The 13698-nt window shown below is 34.4% G+C and overlaps 2 protein-coding genes and 1 pseudogene across 2 annotated transcripts; 1 reads left to right on the forward strand and 2 right to left on the reverse strand.

The window, feature by feature from the left end:
* Nucleotides 1-4873: 4873 nt before the first annotated feature.
* LOC106326648 lies at nt 4874-6670 on the reverse strand (annotated as a pseudogene).
* Nucleotides 6671-9796: 3126 nt separating this feature from the next.
* Nucleotides 9797-10878, forward strand: LOC106324980. The gene is made up of 2 exons (XM_013762987.1): nt 9797-10212; nt 10403-10878. The coding sequence occupies exons 1-2, from the start codon at nt 9938-9940 to the stop codon at nt 10656-10658; spliced, it is 531 nt and encodes a 176-aa protein (XP_013618441.1). The 5' UTR covers nt 9797-9937; the 3' UTR covers nt 10659-10878.
* Nucleotides 10879-12613: 1735 nt separating this feature from the next.
* LOC106326045 (arabinogalactan peptide 14) lies at nt 12614-13050 on the reverse strand. The gene has a single exon (XM_013764086.1). It carries the CDS (start codon nt 12969-12971, stop codon nt 12789-12791), a length of 183 nt encoding a protein of 60 aa, XP_013619540.1. The 5' UTR covers nt 12972-13050; the 3' UTR covers nt 12614-12788.
* Between the last annotated feature and the right edge of the window lie 648 nt (nt 13051-13698).

A 13698-nucleotide genomic window follows, 5' to 3' on the forward strand; every position in this document is an offset into this window, starting at 1 on the left:
TAAGTATTTTAGCATGGACCCGGATTCGGATCCGAACCTGTATTTTCAGGTCGGTTTCGATTCGGGTCTTCGGGTCTGTGTAAAATGCTTAGGCCTAATCTCCATTATATTTTACTATTTTTTTAAAAAAAAATAGAGAAATTCTGCAAGAAATTATTCCAATGTATTCATCTAAAATAACATTATAGTAAAAATAGAGATTGATATTTATTCTTTCGAATATAGAAGAAAAAATAGCAATTTCTATTTTAGAGGAAAAGATAAAGATGAATTAAGATAATTCAAATCCAAATGCTATTACAGAAACAATGAGCTACAGATGCTCTTAAACGCAAACACAAAACTCAAATTTCATGTTTACAAGTTTTCGAAAAATTTCCATCTATTTTATTATTCTATTTACAAATCCCTTTGTTCTGATTAGCTTCTTGAAATGCATACGTAGATTATTTTTTTTCAAACATGTAAACTACGAATCTCTTTGTTCTTGTTATCTTCTTGAGATGGTAAAGAGTATAAATCTTATAGGTAGATTATTTTTTCAAATGTGTAAACAAAACCTGCTCTGTTTTCACAAAATAAAGAAATATCAGGAGATTCAAAACATAAACCACAAACATGAAACACCAAACTAATGTTGGGGCAGAGAACGAAGAAACCTAAGAATATTATGCGTCTTCAAAAAAATACACTATTACATGTCTCTGAACTAGACATTTTCTTTTTACCATGTATTTGTTTCTACATCTTGATGAGAATGTCCCCACATTTAGACAAGAAGCGTTCGCTAGGATGTACGCAGCCACTTTCTTCCCTCGCTATGTGTCTAAATATTGTCTCCATTCCATGAAGATGTGTAGTTAAACAATTCGGAACAATTGTTGTCTTGTTTGATCCAGAGGTTCATCGGATCATTGGAACACTATTTACCTATGTATAAAAAACGTGATTATGAAATTTTTATCACTTAAATCATTGCTAAAGTTTTACATCTAGTATATCCGTTTTATACTGTTCACCTACCATACTAGTAAAGCCTTTTGAAAACATATCCTTAGTACATACCGACTTAAGCCAGATAGAATGAAGTCTTGGAGCGTCATTGGGATACTTGTTGGCACTTTGGAGTTTGGAACCACCTGTTAACTACCTTAGATAAGTAAGTCCTCTTCTCTTCTTCTGCACTTGGTATTTGATATAATAAGATAAGATATACGATGTGTTACGTGTCTTAGTGTCTCACAAGATTATTATTACTTAATGATCAAATTTGAAGTGAGATTTTATTATTCATCGTCTTTTGTCTGAATATGTGAATCGATAAACCGAGTCAATTTAAAAATATATAGTGTCTCCGAAAATTATGACATTTCGTAAAGACCAAATCAAAGAATTAAGAATAATATAATCTTGACTTGATCAGAGCTTGAAAGATCCTATCTAACATGTGGTGGAGATGAGTCATAGACACTCTCATTCTCATGGGTCCATAGTCCACATCCCATTCATGTATTTATTAGAATAGAAGTCAAAGGGTTATTTTATTTACCAATAGAACTATTGTTATTGATCAACAGTGAACATTCTTACATATTGTTTCATATTACTTTGCGCAAGAGAAAAAATTCATGTTTCCTAGTTTTTGATAAAATTCCATCTATTTTTATTTTATTTATACGAATCTATCGTTGTTCTGATTATCTTCTTGAAATGCATGAAATTGTTGAATCTTTTTTTTTTTTGGTTTTTAAAATTGTTGGAATCCTTCTTACATCTAATCCTTCTTCCATTCCAGTGCTTGAGGATGCACAAGGTGGAGCAGTATATGAGGAGCAGGACATTACTAGAGTGATATCAAATTATTTCACTCAGATCTTTATGACCAATGGCAACGACTCATTTTCGCATATTCAAGGCCTTCTCCGGAAAAAGGTATCTCCAGATATGAACAGAATGCTAACTGCAATACCGAGTGATTCGGAAATAAGGGAAGCTGTTATGTCCATAAACGGTAACAAAGCTCCAGGCCCCGATGGCTTCTCCGCCACTTTCTACCAGTCTTATTGGCATATAGTGGGTGCGGATGTGATAAGGGATGTTCGGGATTTCTTCACTTCAAGCTCTCTTCATCCACAACAAAACGAAACCCACATTAGGCTCATTCCCAAGATCACTGCACCTCGCTCGGTTGCGGATTATAGGCCCATTGCCTTATGTAACACTCACTATAAGATCATAGCTAAGCTACTTACCCGAAGACTCAAGCCGCTTTTACCGTCTCTTATCTCTGATACCCAGTCAGCGTTTGTGTCGGGAAGATCAATTTCCGACAACGTTCTCATTACCCACGAGACTCTCCATTACCTACGGACGTCAGAGGCTACAAAGAGATGCACAATGGCTGTGAAAACAGACATGAGCAAAGCCTACGATAGGATAGAATGGAGCTTTGTTAAAGAGGTGTTAAAGCTACTCGGATTTGATGATATCTGGATTAGGTGGGTCATGCTGTGCATTGAATCAGTTTCATATTCTTTCCTGATCAATGGCTCTCCACAGGGACTAGTGAAGCCGACTCGAGGCCTACGCCAAGGCGATCCACTATCCCCTCATATCTTCATACTATGCACGGAAATTTTATCAGCACTGTGTGCCAAAGGACAAGCTGATGGATCACTACCGGGAGTAAGGGTCTCCCGTAACAGTCCACCGATCAACCACCTCCTTTTTGCCGACGATACTATGTTCTTTTGCAAATCAAAACCAGCTTGTGTCGAAGCCCTGAAGAAGATCTTATCTCTCTACGAAACGGTCTCGGGTCAACGGATCAACCCACAGAAATCAGCTATCACATTCTCGACACAAACATCTGATTCCATTCGAGACAGGGTCAAGGAAACATTGGAGATATACTCTGAAGGAGGTGTGGGTAAATATCTCGGCCTTCCCGAGCAGTTTGGCCGAAGGAAGCGAGACATTTTTGCTTCGATCTTGGATAGGATTCGTCAGAAGTCACATAGTTGGACTGCTAAGTTCCTCTCCGGAGCAGGGAAGCAGATCATGCTCAAATCGGTACTAGCCGCCATGCCATGCCACGCAATGTCCTGTTTTAAACTCCCACTTTCTCTGTGCAAACAAATACAGTCACAGCTTACCCGCTTCTGGTGGGATTCAAGTCCAGAGAAAAGGAAGATGTGTTGGGTTTCTTGGGACACTATGACTCTACCGAAATACGCAGGGGGACTTGGTTTCCGAGACATAGAAATGTTCAATGACGCGCTGCTTGCAAAAATTGGATGGAGACTTCTAAAAGAACCCCACTCCTTGCTTGGACGGGTGCTATTAGGAAAATATGCACATACCTCCTCATTTATGGAAGTTCCTATCCCAGCATCAGCCTCCCATGGCTGGAGGAGTGTTTTGGCAGGACGGAGTATTCTCAGACATGGTCTCAGTTGGGCAGTGGGAAATGGCGAAAAGATTAGTATTTGGAATTCGCCCTGGCTTTCCTTCAAAACCCCTTCTCAACCGATGGGTCCAGTCACATTAGAAAATCAATCTCTAATGGTTAGCGACCTACTCTGCCCGTTAACAAACAAATGGGAACTGGACAAGATCAGAGCTCTTTTACCTCAGTATGAGGACACTATTTTGCAAATAAAAACTAGCTCAATACCAGTGGATGATACTCTGTTATGGTTACCGGAAAAATCAGGCATCTACTCTACAAAGACAGGCTATGGGGTGGGAATACTGAGAGAAAAACCCCTACATTTAGGGAATCAGCCGGTCAACTGGTTATCACACATTTGGAATGTCAAAACGATGCCGAAACTCAAAGACTTCCTATGGCGGGGGGTGAGGAAAGCCATCCCAGTTAGCTCCAACCTTGAGAAGAGAGGAGTTCCAAGCTTCAACTGTAAAACATGTGGAGTACATGAAGATGACCTTCACGTTTTTCTTACGTGCCCCATAGCAGAGGAAGTGTGGCGACTCATTCCGACACGGCATACACCTTCTAGCCTACTTCCTTCAGTCTCGGAATTGATAAAACAGGGCAGTAATTTTCTCCCATTGCCTCCGACAGGATTAACTTCTCCTTTGTGGCCTTGGGTTATGTGGAACTTGTGGAAAGCTCGAAATAAACTTGTCTTTGAGAACAGGGTCTTCACAGCTCAAGAAATTGCACTTAAGAGCATTAAAGACGCCAAGGAGTGGAGTGAAGCGCAAAATTGTACCAGAGTGTCATCATCTAACACCCCATGCTCACTTCGCCCACATCAACGCTCCCCTTGTCCTCCACCGCCTGTGCAGACCGGAGTACTAATATGCAAAGTGGATGCGGCTTGGGACAGTAGCTCAGGGAAGTGCGGTATTGGAGTAATCTTCAGCGGTGATGTAGCGTTTACTCACCCCACCATATCTGATTCCCTTAATCACGTATCATCAGCTCTCATGGCCGAAGCCATTGCTGTTCACCGAGCGGTTGCTCTTGCGTTTTATTCAAACGTCCGATCCTTGGCGGTTCTATCCGATTCCTTATCTCTGATCAATCTGTTGAAGACGAGAGGGTGTCAACCGGAATTGTTCGGTATCATGTTTGATATCTACCACTTTATGTCCTATTTTGATGTCATTTCCTTTGCTTTCATTTCTCGAAACTTTAATTCAGAGGCTGATTCTGTGGCAAAATCAGCTCTCGATCAGTTTGTAAGAAACCCCATTCGTAGTGGGTAGAACCCTTCTAGCTAATGCAATGCTTGTTTGATCAAAAAAAACAACAGCTCTGTTTTCACTAACTAGAAATGGTCCGGAGATTATAATTGTTTTTATAAAAAAAACAGGTGTCAGACACACACCATCACGTAAGAGTTCACTCAAACACTAACTGACATATCTCTGAAACTCTGTTAAGTTTCTTTAACTGCTTGAGCATGCGATGATATTTGTTTCGACATCATGTGGAGAACGTCGCCATTTTTAGACAAGTAGCGCTTGCTAGTACGTAGGCAGCCACATTCCTCTCTTGCTCTGTGCCTTCATATTGTCTCCATTCCAAGATCTCCAGATGCGTTGATAAACATTCCGGATTTACTGTTGGTTCGTTCCATAGGTTCATCGGATCATTGTAACGGGCACTATGTTGCTGAGACGAAAAAGAGAAACATTACGCGTGTTAGTATTATAAATCGTTATAGAAAGTTAACACAAAAATGATAATTAAAGCTATTTTAACGATTATATGTCAAACAAAATAAAGCTATTAGTAACTTGATTCTGCTACTAATTAACGTGTTAAATATGACTAGGAGAAAAACAAATATTTTTGTGCATTTTTATTATCGAGTGTATTTGTTATTATATGTTCAGGTAACATATTAGTCAAATTTAAAGTAACCAAAAAAAGTTCCATACATCGTACCGATTTAAGCTTGAGAGATCGAATTCTTGGAGCATCATTGAGTATAGAAGCAAGTAGATTCGCCCATCCCGCAGAACATGTACATAGCTCTAGATGCTCAAGACAGGGGAAGATAGTGCCACTAGGGTATGGAGTCTGCAATTAAACTATTTATTATATAATGTAATGAGAATAACAAAACATAAAAGGAGAAATCTAGACTTGTGGTCACCAATAGTAAGAAACTGTTTACCTCTGAAGTTAGAGAACAGAGAGAAAGATGCTGAATTGATGTGAGAGATCTTATAAACTTCTCAGATTGGCCACAAATAACCTGAATATTCGCCTTGATCACCTTTGGCATATGTTCAAACTTTAGAAAGTTACTGAATGTATCTTTAAATTCAGTTTCTCCAAAGAAGGAGCATTTATCACAAACCCATGATTCTCCTCAACGTATGCGCGTTTGTTTCCCTTTAAAGTTTTCAACAGATAAGCTCTTCAAAGAAGGCACATTGATATTGAATATCATAACATTGTCATCTTGGGTTCGTTTTACAACCAAATTATCAAGAACATCACAACCTTCTAGAAGCTTTGCAAGAGATTCATCGCCCGAGAATTTAACCGATAAAAGTTGCAAACTTTTGAGTGATGGCAAACAAAACCAAGGCGGAACAAGTTCCGAACAACCTTGAACATCACATCATCATCTTTGGTTTGGTTTACAACCAAATATTCAAGAACCGGACAAACTTGTAAAAGACTTGCAATAGTTTCGTCGCCCGAGGAGTTCACCGATAGAAGGTGCAAACTTTTGAGCGATAGCAAACGAAAACTAGGCGGAACAACGTTGATATTTACTGCATGGAGTATCAATGACTTCAAGGTTACGCACGTACTCAAGCAACTTGGCAGTTTTAGCGTTTTTCCAGACATATGGATCCTCAACTTTCTCACAGATCGATTAACTGCGATGTTAACGCAAAAACTGATGTCTGAATCTAAATAGTTCCGACTAAGCTTGAGATGCAATCTCTCTAGAACTTGGTGATCCTTAGACAACAAAGATCCGTAAACAGAACTTAAAAAGGTCACTAAACTCTCATATGATTCATCATCAAACATGACATCAGGCACCACTTGCCAAGGATTCTCCCACCGTTTTGATAGAAGATGTGTTGCTATATTCTCTTTAAACATCGGAAGTAATGAGAATATCTTCAAGATCAAGTCATCTGGCAACTCATTGATGCTCGGTTCCTCCATAATATTTTTGTCTGCTGGAGTTTCACTCACGGTTTCGGAAAATCCTAATTCGACTCGAACTAACCTGAAGGGGAAACTTGGGACGCAAACAAAGAAGAAACCTAAGAACCCTAGTTCAATTGTGTTTAGCAATTTTTTCAAAAACTATATTTTTAAAATAAAATTTATGAGGAATCAAAACAGTCGTATTCAATAAAAGTTAATTTCCTAATCCTATAGTTAACTTTTTCCAATATTCCTTTTTTTTTCAATATTCCTTTTTTTCTTAGTCTTACATGTTTCAATTACAATTGCAGTCTTATCCTCTCGATTTATTTTCTTCCTTTTTGATTGATTTAATTAAAATTTTAAAATAGATACAAACGAAAACTGTCTAAACGTTACAAAATAGAGCAAGAAATCATATGAATCACCTCTTTAGACCTGTCATCAGCCGGAATAAAAGTAGAGAAACAGAGCAGAATCATGGCAATTCATGATGAAGATACTAATGTAGTTAACAAAAAAAAAGTTAGTGATCTTCATCATGAATTGCCATGATTCTGCTATATTTCTCTACAGAGCAGAATAGACTGACGAATAATAACATTTTAATCACCTTGTCATATTTTCGAATTGCAACCTGAATATTCAATTGTTAAATAATTTACGTTTTGAATATGTTTTATTCAGTGTTCATAATACAATCATTTGAAATTAAATATTTTTAAATTTTTAATAGATGACATTTTTTATTTATATATACATATTAAAATCTATTTAATTTTATATTTTCTAAAACAAAAACATCATTAACTATTTATATACTCACAATTTTAAAAATAAACTATAGAATATAAGGGAGCATATAACATACAAAGTTCATAAATTTAATATTAATAATTGAAAATTTATGTGTAATTTGAAACAAAAAAAATCTAAAATATTAATTATTAAAGAAAACATAGAGAGTCGTTGATATTGTAGTGAAGATATTCGAAATCATTATCTTAAAAAAAAGTTTTCTTCATATGTCGGGAAAAAGCTATCTGAAGCCGGACAAGATTCTTGGTTTAAGGATATAGCGTAATTACCGATCTATACTATCTAACCAGAATCCTTCTTACGATTATGCCCTATACTTTTCCAATTAGTTACAAAAAATTTCATTACTATTTTCAATTGTTTTTAACGGTTTTCGGAAATTAAAAGTCCAACACATTTGATTCTATCCAACTAACAAAACAGCCCAATGTAAAGAGTTTAGTTTGTATTAAGAGATACTTTATTTTGTCAGTTCGTGTTCGGACACAAACAAAAACAACAGATTCTCATCGGAATAAACAAACCTATCATCGGATCACACATGCATTATCTAAAAAGTAAAAAACAGAAAAATTTTAGTTCGTAAAAAAAAGTTTTTAAGCGCGTACGATATAATGATTAGCAAAACGGTTGGATTCGTGTTATACCTTCGTGGATTGGTGATGATGGATCATGTTGCATCAGTTCTTACTTTATTATTTATAGAGAGAAGCGATATCTTTTAAAGATTATTCAGAAAATTCAAAAATACATCATTCTCTTTTGCCGGTTTTAGGATACTTAAACCTGTTTTGGGTTGGGTTATAGAAAACAAAAGTTGGTCGTTCATTTGTAAGTCCAACTTATCAGTAATTATTCATGTAATTTTTAATCCTATAGGCTTTAATGCTCAGTTTTTACTTTTTTATATTTGTTAACATAAACATGGATAATTTTTGTTCTTATTAAAAATGGTTATTTTTATGAATTAATTTTAAAATGGTTCTTATTTTGTATTATAAATGTTAATTTAGCTTCATTATTGAAATCAACTTCAATATAAATAGATTTATAAAAGATAAGAAATATTACTATGTAAAATATGGATTTCTCAATACAACGAAATCACAAGAATATTATATGTTAAATATTTAAATTTAGCCAATTTTGTTCTAAAAATACAAAAATGTGATTTTTAACCGTATTATCCAAAAAAACAGGTATCAAACCAGCACCAAATTAAACTCGAAACTTTATCTGAGTTTTTAATATTTTTATCCCAATCAAACTGAGAGCTAACTAATTAATCCGAAACCAAACCTAAATTCACAAATAATCGAATGGTCCATATATTTCTTAATTCGAAAAAACAAAATCACAATTGACACCGAAAACAAATTACAGTCGGAGCGAAAATTGAACGCACATGCCTAAACATATTAGTGAACATATAGATGGATTAATAAATTTTTCAACGAAAAATATTTCGCGCTTTCAAAACGCGGATCAAAATCTAGTATACATAAAATGTCAATATAAAAATATTAGAGGATAGATATTTGGTATATCTTATTTTATATTAAAAATTAGGGTAAAGTCGTTACGAGTGATGGGAACTAAAAAATTTTGGTCCAATTAACAATAAATCAGTTAAAATAAATATTAAAAGGTAACGATAGTGGTGACGAGGACATGATACGGATATGTTTAAAAGAATTGTTCTTATCCTCTTTGCTAACACACTACCATGTGGAATTGAAAACTCCTAAACAAATCTAAACCATATACTATTTAATAAATAAATCTTAGTATTTAATTACAAACCGACGTTGTAATATTTTATCCTCTCCTGCAAGCTTTAGACCTAATCTCTCTTATCTACTATTTAATTTTGGAGTAAATGCCTATAGTTACCTTATTATCATCTTTTAAACTAGGACAAAGACAATGATTTTTTGGGATTTTTCTTAATTTTTATCGTTTCTAAAATTATTGTGATGGTATAAAAGAGAATGTTATCTCATAAATGGCATATTAAAGAAAAAGGGAGTTACAAAAACAAAACAAAAAGCGGGAAATGAGAGTGACGGTCCATAGAATGAGAACCGCATATCAGAAACACAATAATAGCAATTATCATATCATTTGCAATAGATAGATAGATAACAATAATAACAAAAGATGAAAGAAATATTTTGAGATAAAAAGTGAAATTAAACAGAAGGGTCAACGTTATCCACGGCTTGCACGTAAGTAATACCCACACATTTATTTATCCTTTTTTTCTTTTTAAATTTTAAAAATAAAACTGGAACCTCTTCACATATCCATATATATAAATGTACATGTATATCTTCTTCAAATAGAACTCATGTTTCTGTGTTCCCAATTCCAGAACAACAACACACATCTTGACATAAGAACTCTCTTGTTCTGTTTCTAATCCTGTTTCAAGAATTCGTTTTACTTGATTTCTGTTGAAATATGAATCTGAATATAAAGAACATGGGCAATATGATCTATCAAGATTCAAGTAGGACACAAGAAGAAGAAGACCTTGTTGAAGGAGTTTCAAGATCGATGTTAGAAGCTGAAACGTTCTCAGTGGAAGAAGAAGAAAAAGATTTGTCATCTTGTTCATTATCTTCCATGTGTTCATCTGATTTAACAGAGGAGGATGAGGATGATGATGCTTCTTCATCTTCTTCAAATGGACCTCTTGACGATCTCTCTGACCTCATGTTACACCTCCCAATCAAGTAAGAAAACATTCTCTGATCGTATTAGTCTCTTAAAAACTTCTTTCTGTAGTAATTATTTTAAGGTTTTCGATTACTTAATGGTGAATGGATCTAAAGATTTCCTCATCTCAAGATCTCAACTATCTCAAAGATTGTCTGTTTTTATTGATATTTATTTTCTAACAAAAGTTGTTTAATCTTTTGGCAGGAGGGGGTTGTCAAAGTTTTATGAAGGAAAATCTCAATCATTCACATCACTAGCAAGTGTTAAAAGTCTTGAAGATCTTATGAAGAGAGGTTTTAAAAATACAAGTAATAAAGCAAGAAGAAAGGCATGTAAGAGCACTGGAGGAATAATAGATCAAAGCTACAAAAGGGTTTATAGCCCAAAAGCTACAATCTCCAAGAAAGCCACAAGAACACCTTCTTCTGTTCTCTCTTGTCTAGCCAGGAAAATAATTTAGATCTGAGAGTCTTTCTTTAATTTTTTAAAAATCCTTTTTACGATTCACCAAATCGGTTTCAGTAACATAACCAAAAAAAAAACATGTTCACCTTAAATAATAAGCCTGTAAGAAAGCTATTCCAGTGTTTTAAATGTGTAGAAAAGTTAAATAGGCTTGTTCGTACACCCTTTTTGGCCTTTGGCTCTGTTTAGTTGAATGTGTCAAAGCTTGTTGCATAGCAAGAGACAGCTTGTCTCATGTTCCTAACCGATAACCTGAGAAAGTTTATGTAATGGATATCAGATCATTGATTGGTATGGCTATGCAAAAAAAGAAAAAAAAAAGTAAGCGAGAAAGGAGGTTTATTTGGAATTGAATCATGGCAAGTTCTGTGTGTTTTGGTTGCCAAAGTAAGTCTCCAACCCGCGGTTTGTTCTCAATTTGACTGTCTAGATTACCCAAATAAAAACAACAGTAGAAACATTAGCAAGTTCCCAACAACAAAGAGACGAGACAGTAAATTGTGACTTCAGTTGTTTCGGTCGGGTAAACTTCTGCAACAAGTAAACACCAAAGAAACCTACAACGCAAGCTAAGAAAAACAACCACACCTTTGGACAGGTCTTAATCAAAGTCAGTGCACATCATGGAGAAATTAGAAGCCCAAGTTGCGCTAATAAACGTACGATGATGGGCTTAACGGGGCATATATTAGGGTTTAAACAAGTTCTGCTAATACTGTTTCAAAGGTAGTTTGTAATTGTATACTGCATCCAGTCAAACTATCAACTAGGGTTGGGCGTTCGGGTTCGAATCGGCTATTTCAGATTTTTGGGTATTTTGGTATTTCAGACTTTTGGGTATTTTCAGTTTAGGAATTTCTACACTTTGGATCGGATTCAGATATTTTAAATTCGGGTTCGGATATTTAAATTTGGAAAACAAAATCATATTCTTTGTTTCTTAAGTTTCTTGTATTAAAAAATATACCTTTAACTTAACTGATTTTATAATTCTATTAGATTGAACGATTAATATGTTTGCAGATAAAACTTTAAAAATAGAAAAACACTCATTTGATTGTTTTGAAGTTTTGGATGCTACTTTTGTTAATCTATGAGCCAAAAGTGCGCTTGATATGAATTTTAAATAAGTAGCAAATGACTTGTCCATAACTATATGTATATTATTTGATCTTGAGCCATGTATAATATTACTATAAATATATATATTTTGAATAAAATGAATGAAGTAAAATATAAATATATGGTTATGTGTACATATGTTCGGTTATCTTTGGATATTCATTCGGATTCGGATATTATCCATTTGGATTCGGATATCTAGTCTTTCTGACAATATTTGTTCGGGTAATTTGCTACTTTGGTTCAGATTTTTGTTTGAATTTTTTGGGTTGGATTCGGAAACGGATTCAAATGTAAAATGCTCAAGCTTATTATCATGGAAAACAGTGGTAAACCATGCTTCAGTACCAAACGAATTAAAAGAAATCTTTTGGGAAGAATTAAATTATTTGATTACAATTTTTTATATTAGTTGCATTCTTAAAAAAGATATGCCATGTGAATACTTAAAAGGTGTTTGCTTTTTGTCCGCTCTCACTTTAAAAAGGAAGCATACTAACCAGCTTTAAGTTGCTTTTATATATTCGAATTTAGTATATGACTAAAGGTCTATAAACTAACTAATGTTTGAACAAAAGACACCAAAAAAACCAAATATATAAGTATATTAGCAACCTCAACGGAGGATTCTTGCTTTTGGTTCTTAAAATGTGTATTGAGCAAGAACCCCCGTTGAGATACACATGTATGTATTTTAAGAATCCAAGAGCAAGAACTCCCATTGAGATTGCTCTTAGATTATTATATCTAGCCTTACCGTATGAGAATTTCTCGATTTTTGTTTGCATCATATCTACCTTTGAAGATAATGAATAAATATATCAAAAGAGGAAAAATTAATGATTATTATTGATGTTAGGATGAGTCAATTTTAATAACGTTACATGGAAGAAATAGATCAAACTCAAGACATAAAATCAGCAACAAGATGTCAAGAACTCAACGAGACACAAACAAATGATTTTATTTAATTCACTTAAAATATAAGAAGGGGAAAAACTTCTTAAAAGATTAATCCGAAGGCCAAAACCGTGACGGAGGCGAAGAAAGTAGGGATAAACGAGGATGCATCGGAGGTAGGGCTCGGGGCAGGAGCGTCAACCGCTGCAGCCGACTGTTGAACCGCAGAAAATACTATCAATGCAACCAAAACCGCTATGAAAAGCTTCATCTTCATTGCCTCCATTGTTAGTATTTTGGATTTGAGACTCAGAGAGAGCAGATGAAGAGAAGGAAAAAGAGGTTTTGGTGTTTATTGTTGTTTTTGATTTGTGACTTGTGAATTACATTTGTTAGTGTTTATATACACGAGAACGCGTGAAAGGCCAAGTGTGTACATGTCACTTTACACCGACGCGTTGAATAATTTAATCTTAATGTTCTCAATACTTTATAACAAAAACCACGACCAATTTAATTTTAACTGTATAATATATGTGTTACTGTACTGTGGAATTGGTTTGTGACACGTAAAAGGTTTTAGTTAAGGTTTTAGTTCTTTTTTACCAATTTTTGTGCATTATATAAAGAACCGGTTTGGTTACGACAACTGAAACTAGAAATAAGAGAAACTAGATTAAGATCCGCGCCTTGCGCGAGATAAACATTATATATATAAATTATTTTATGTATTATATGTTCTTACATATTATGAAATAATAAATATATATTGAATAATTAAAAGTCAGTAACTATTACATATATAATAAAATTGGTGCGAACGTATAAATCAATTTTATTAATCCAAACAATTTTTAAAAAAATTTGATAGGATATGTAATTAAATTTAAATGATATTAACATACATAGTATATTTTTAATATTAATGTGTAGTAAATGATGATTTCTACTCATATGTTTTTTTGATCATGTGCATCTTTAATAGCAAAAACTTTAAATTACTGATAACAAAA

Source organism: Brassica oleracea, chromosome C2 (assembly GCF_000695525.1).
Source record: "Brassica oleracea var. oleracea cultivar TO1000 chromosome C2, BOL, whole genome shotgun sequence".
NCBI lineage: Eukaryota > Viridiplantae > Streptophyta > Magnoliopsida > Brassicales > Brassicaceae > Brassica > Brassica oleracea.

Coding starts and splice junctions, on each gene's coding strand:
- LOC106326045 (XM_013764086.1), bottom strand. CDS start 12,971: ATGGAGGCAATGAAGATGAAGCTTTTCATAGCGGTTTTGGTTGCATTG.
- LOC106324980 (XM_013762987.1), top strand. CDS start 9,938: ATGAATCTGAATATAAAGAACATGGGCAATATGATCTATCAAGATTCA. Junction 10,213..10,402: donor ATGTTACACCTCCCAATCAA/GTAAGAAAACAT, acceptor ATCTTTTGGCAG/GAGGGGGTTGTCAAAGTTTT.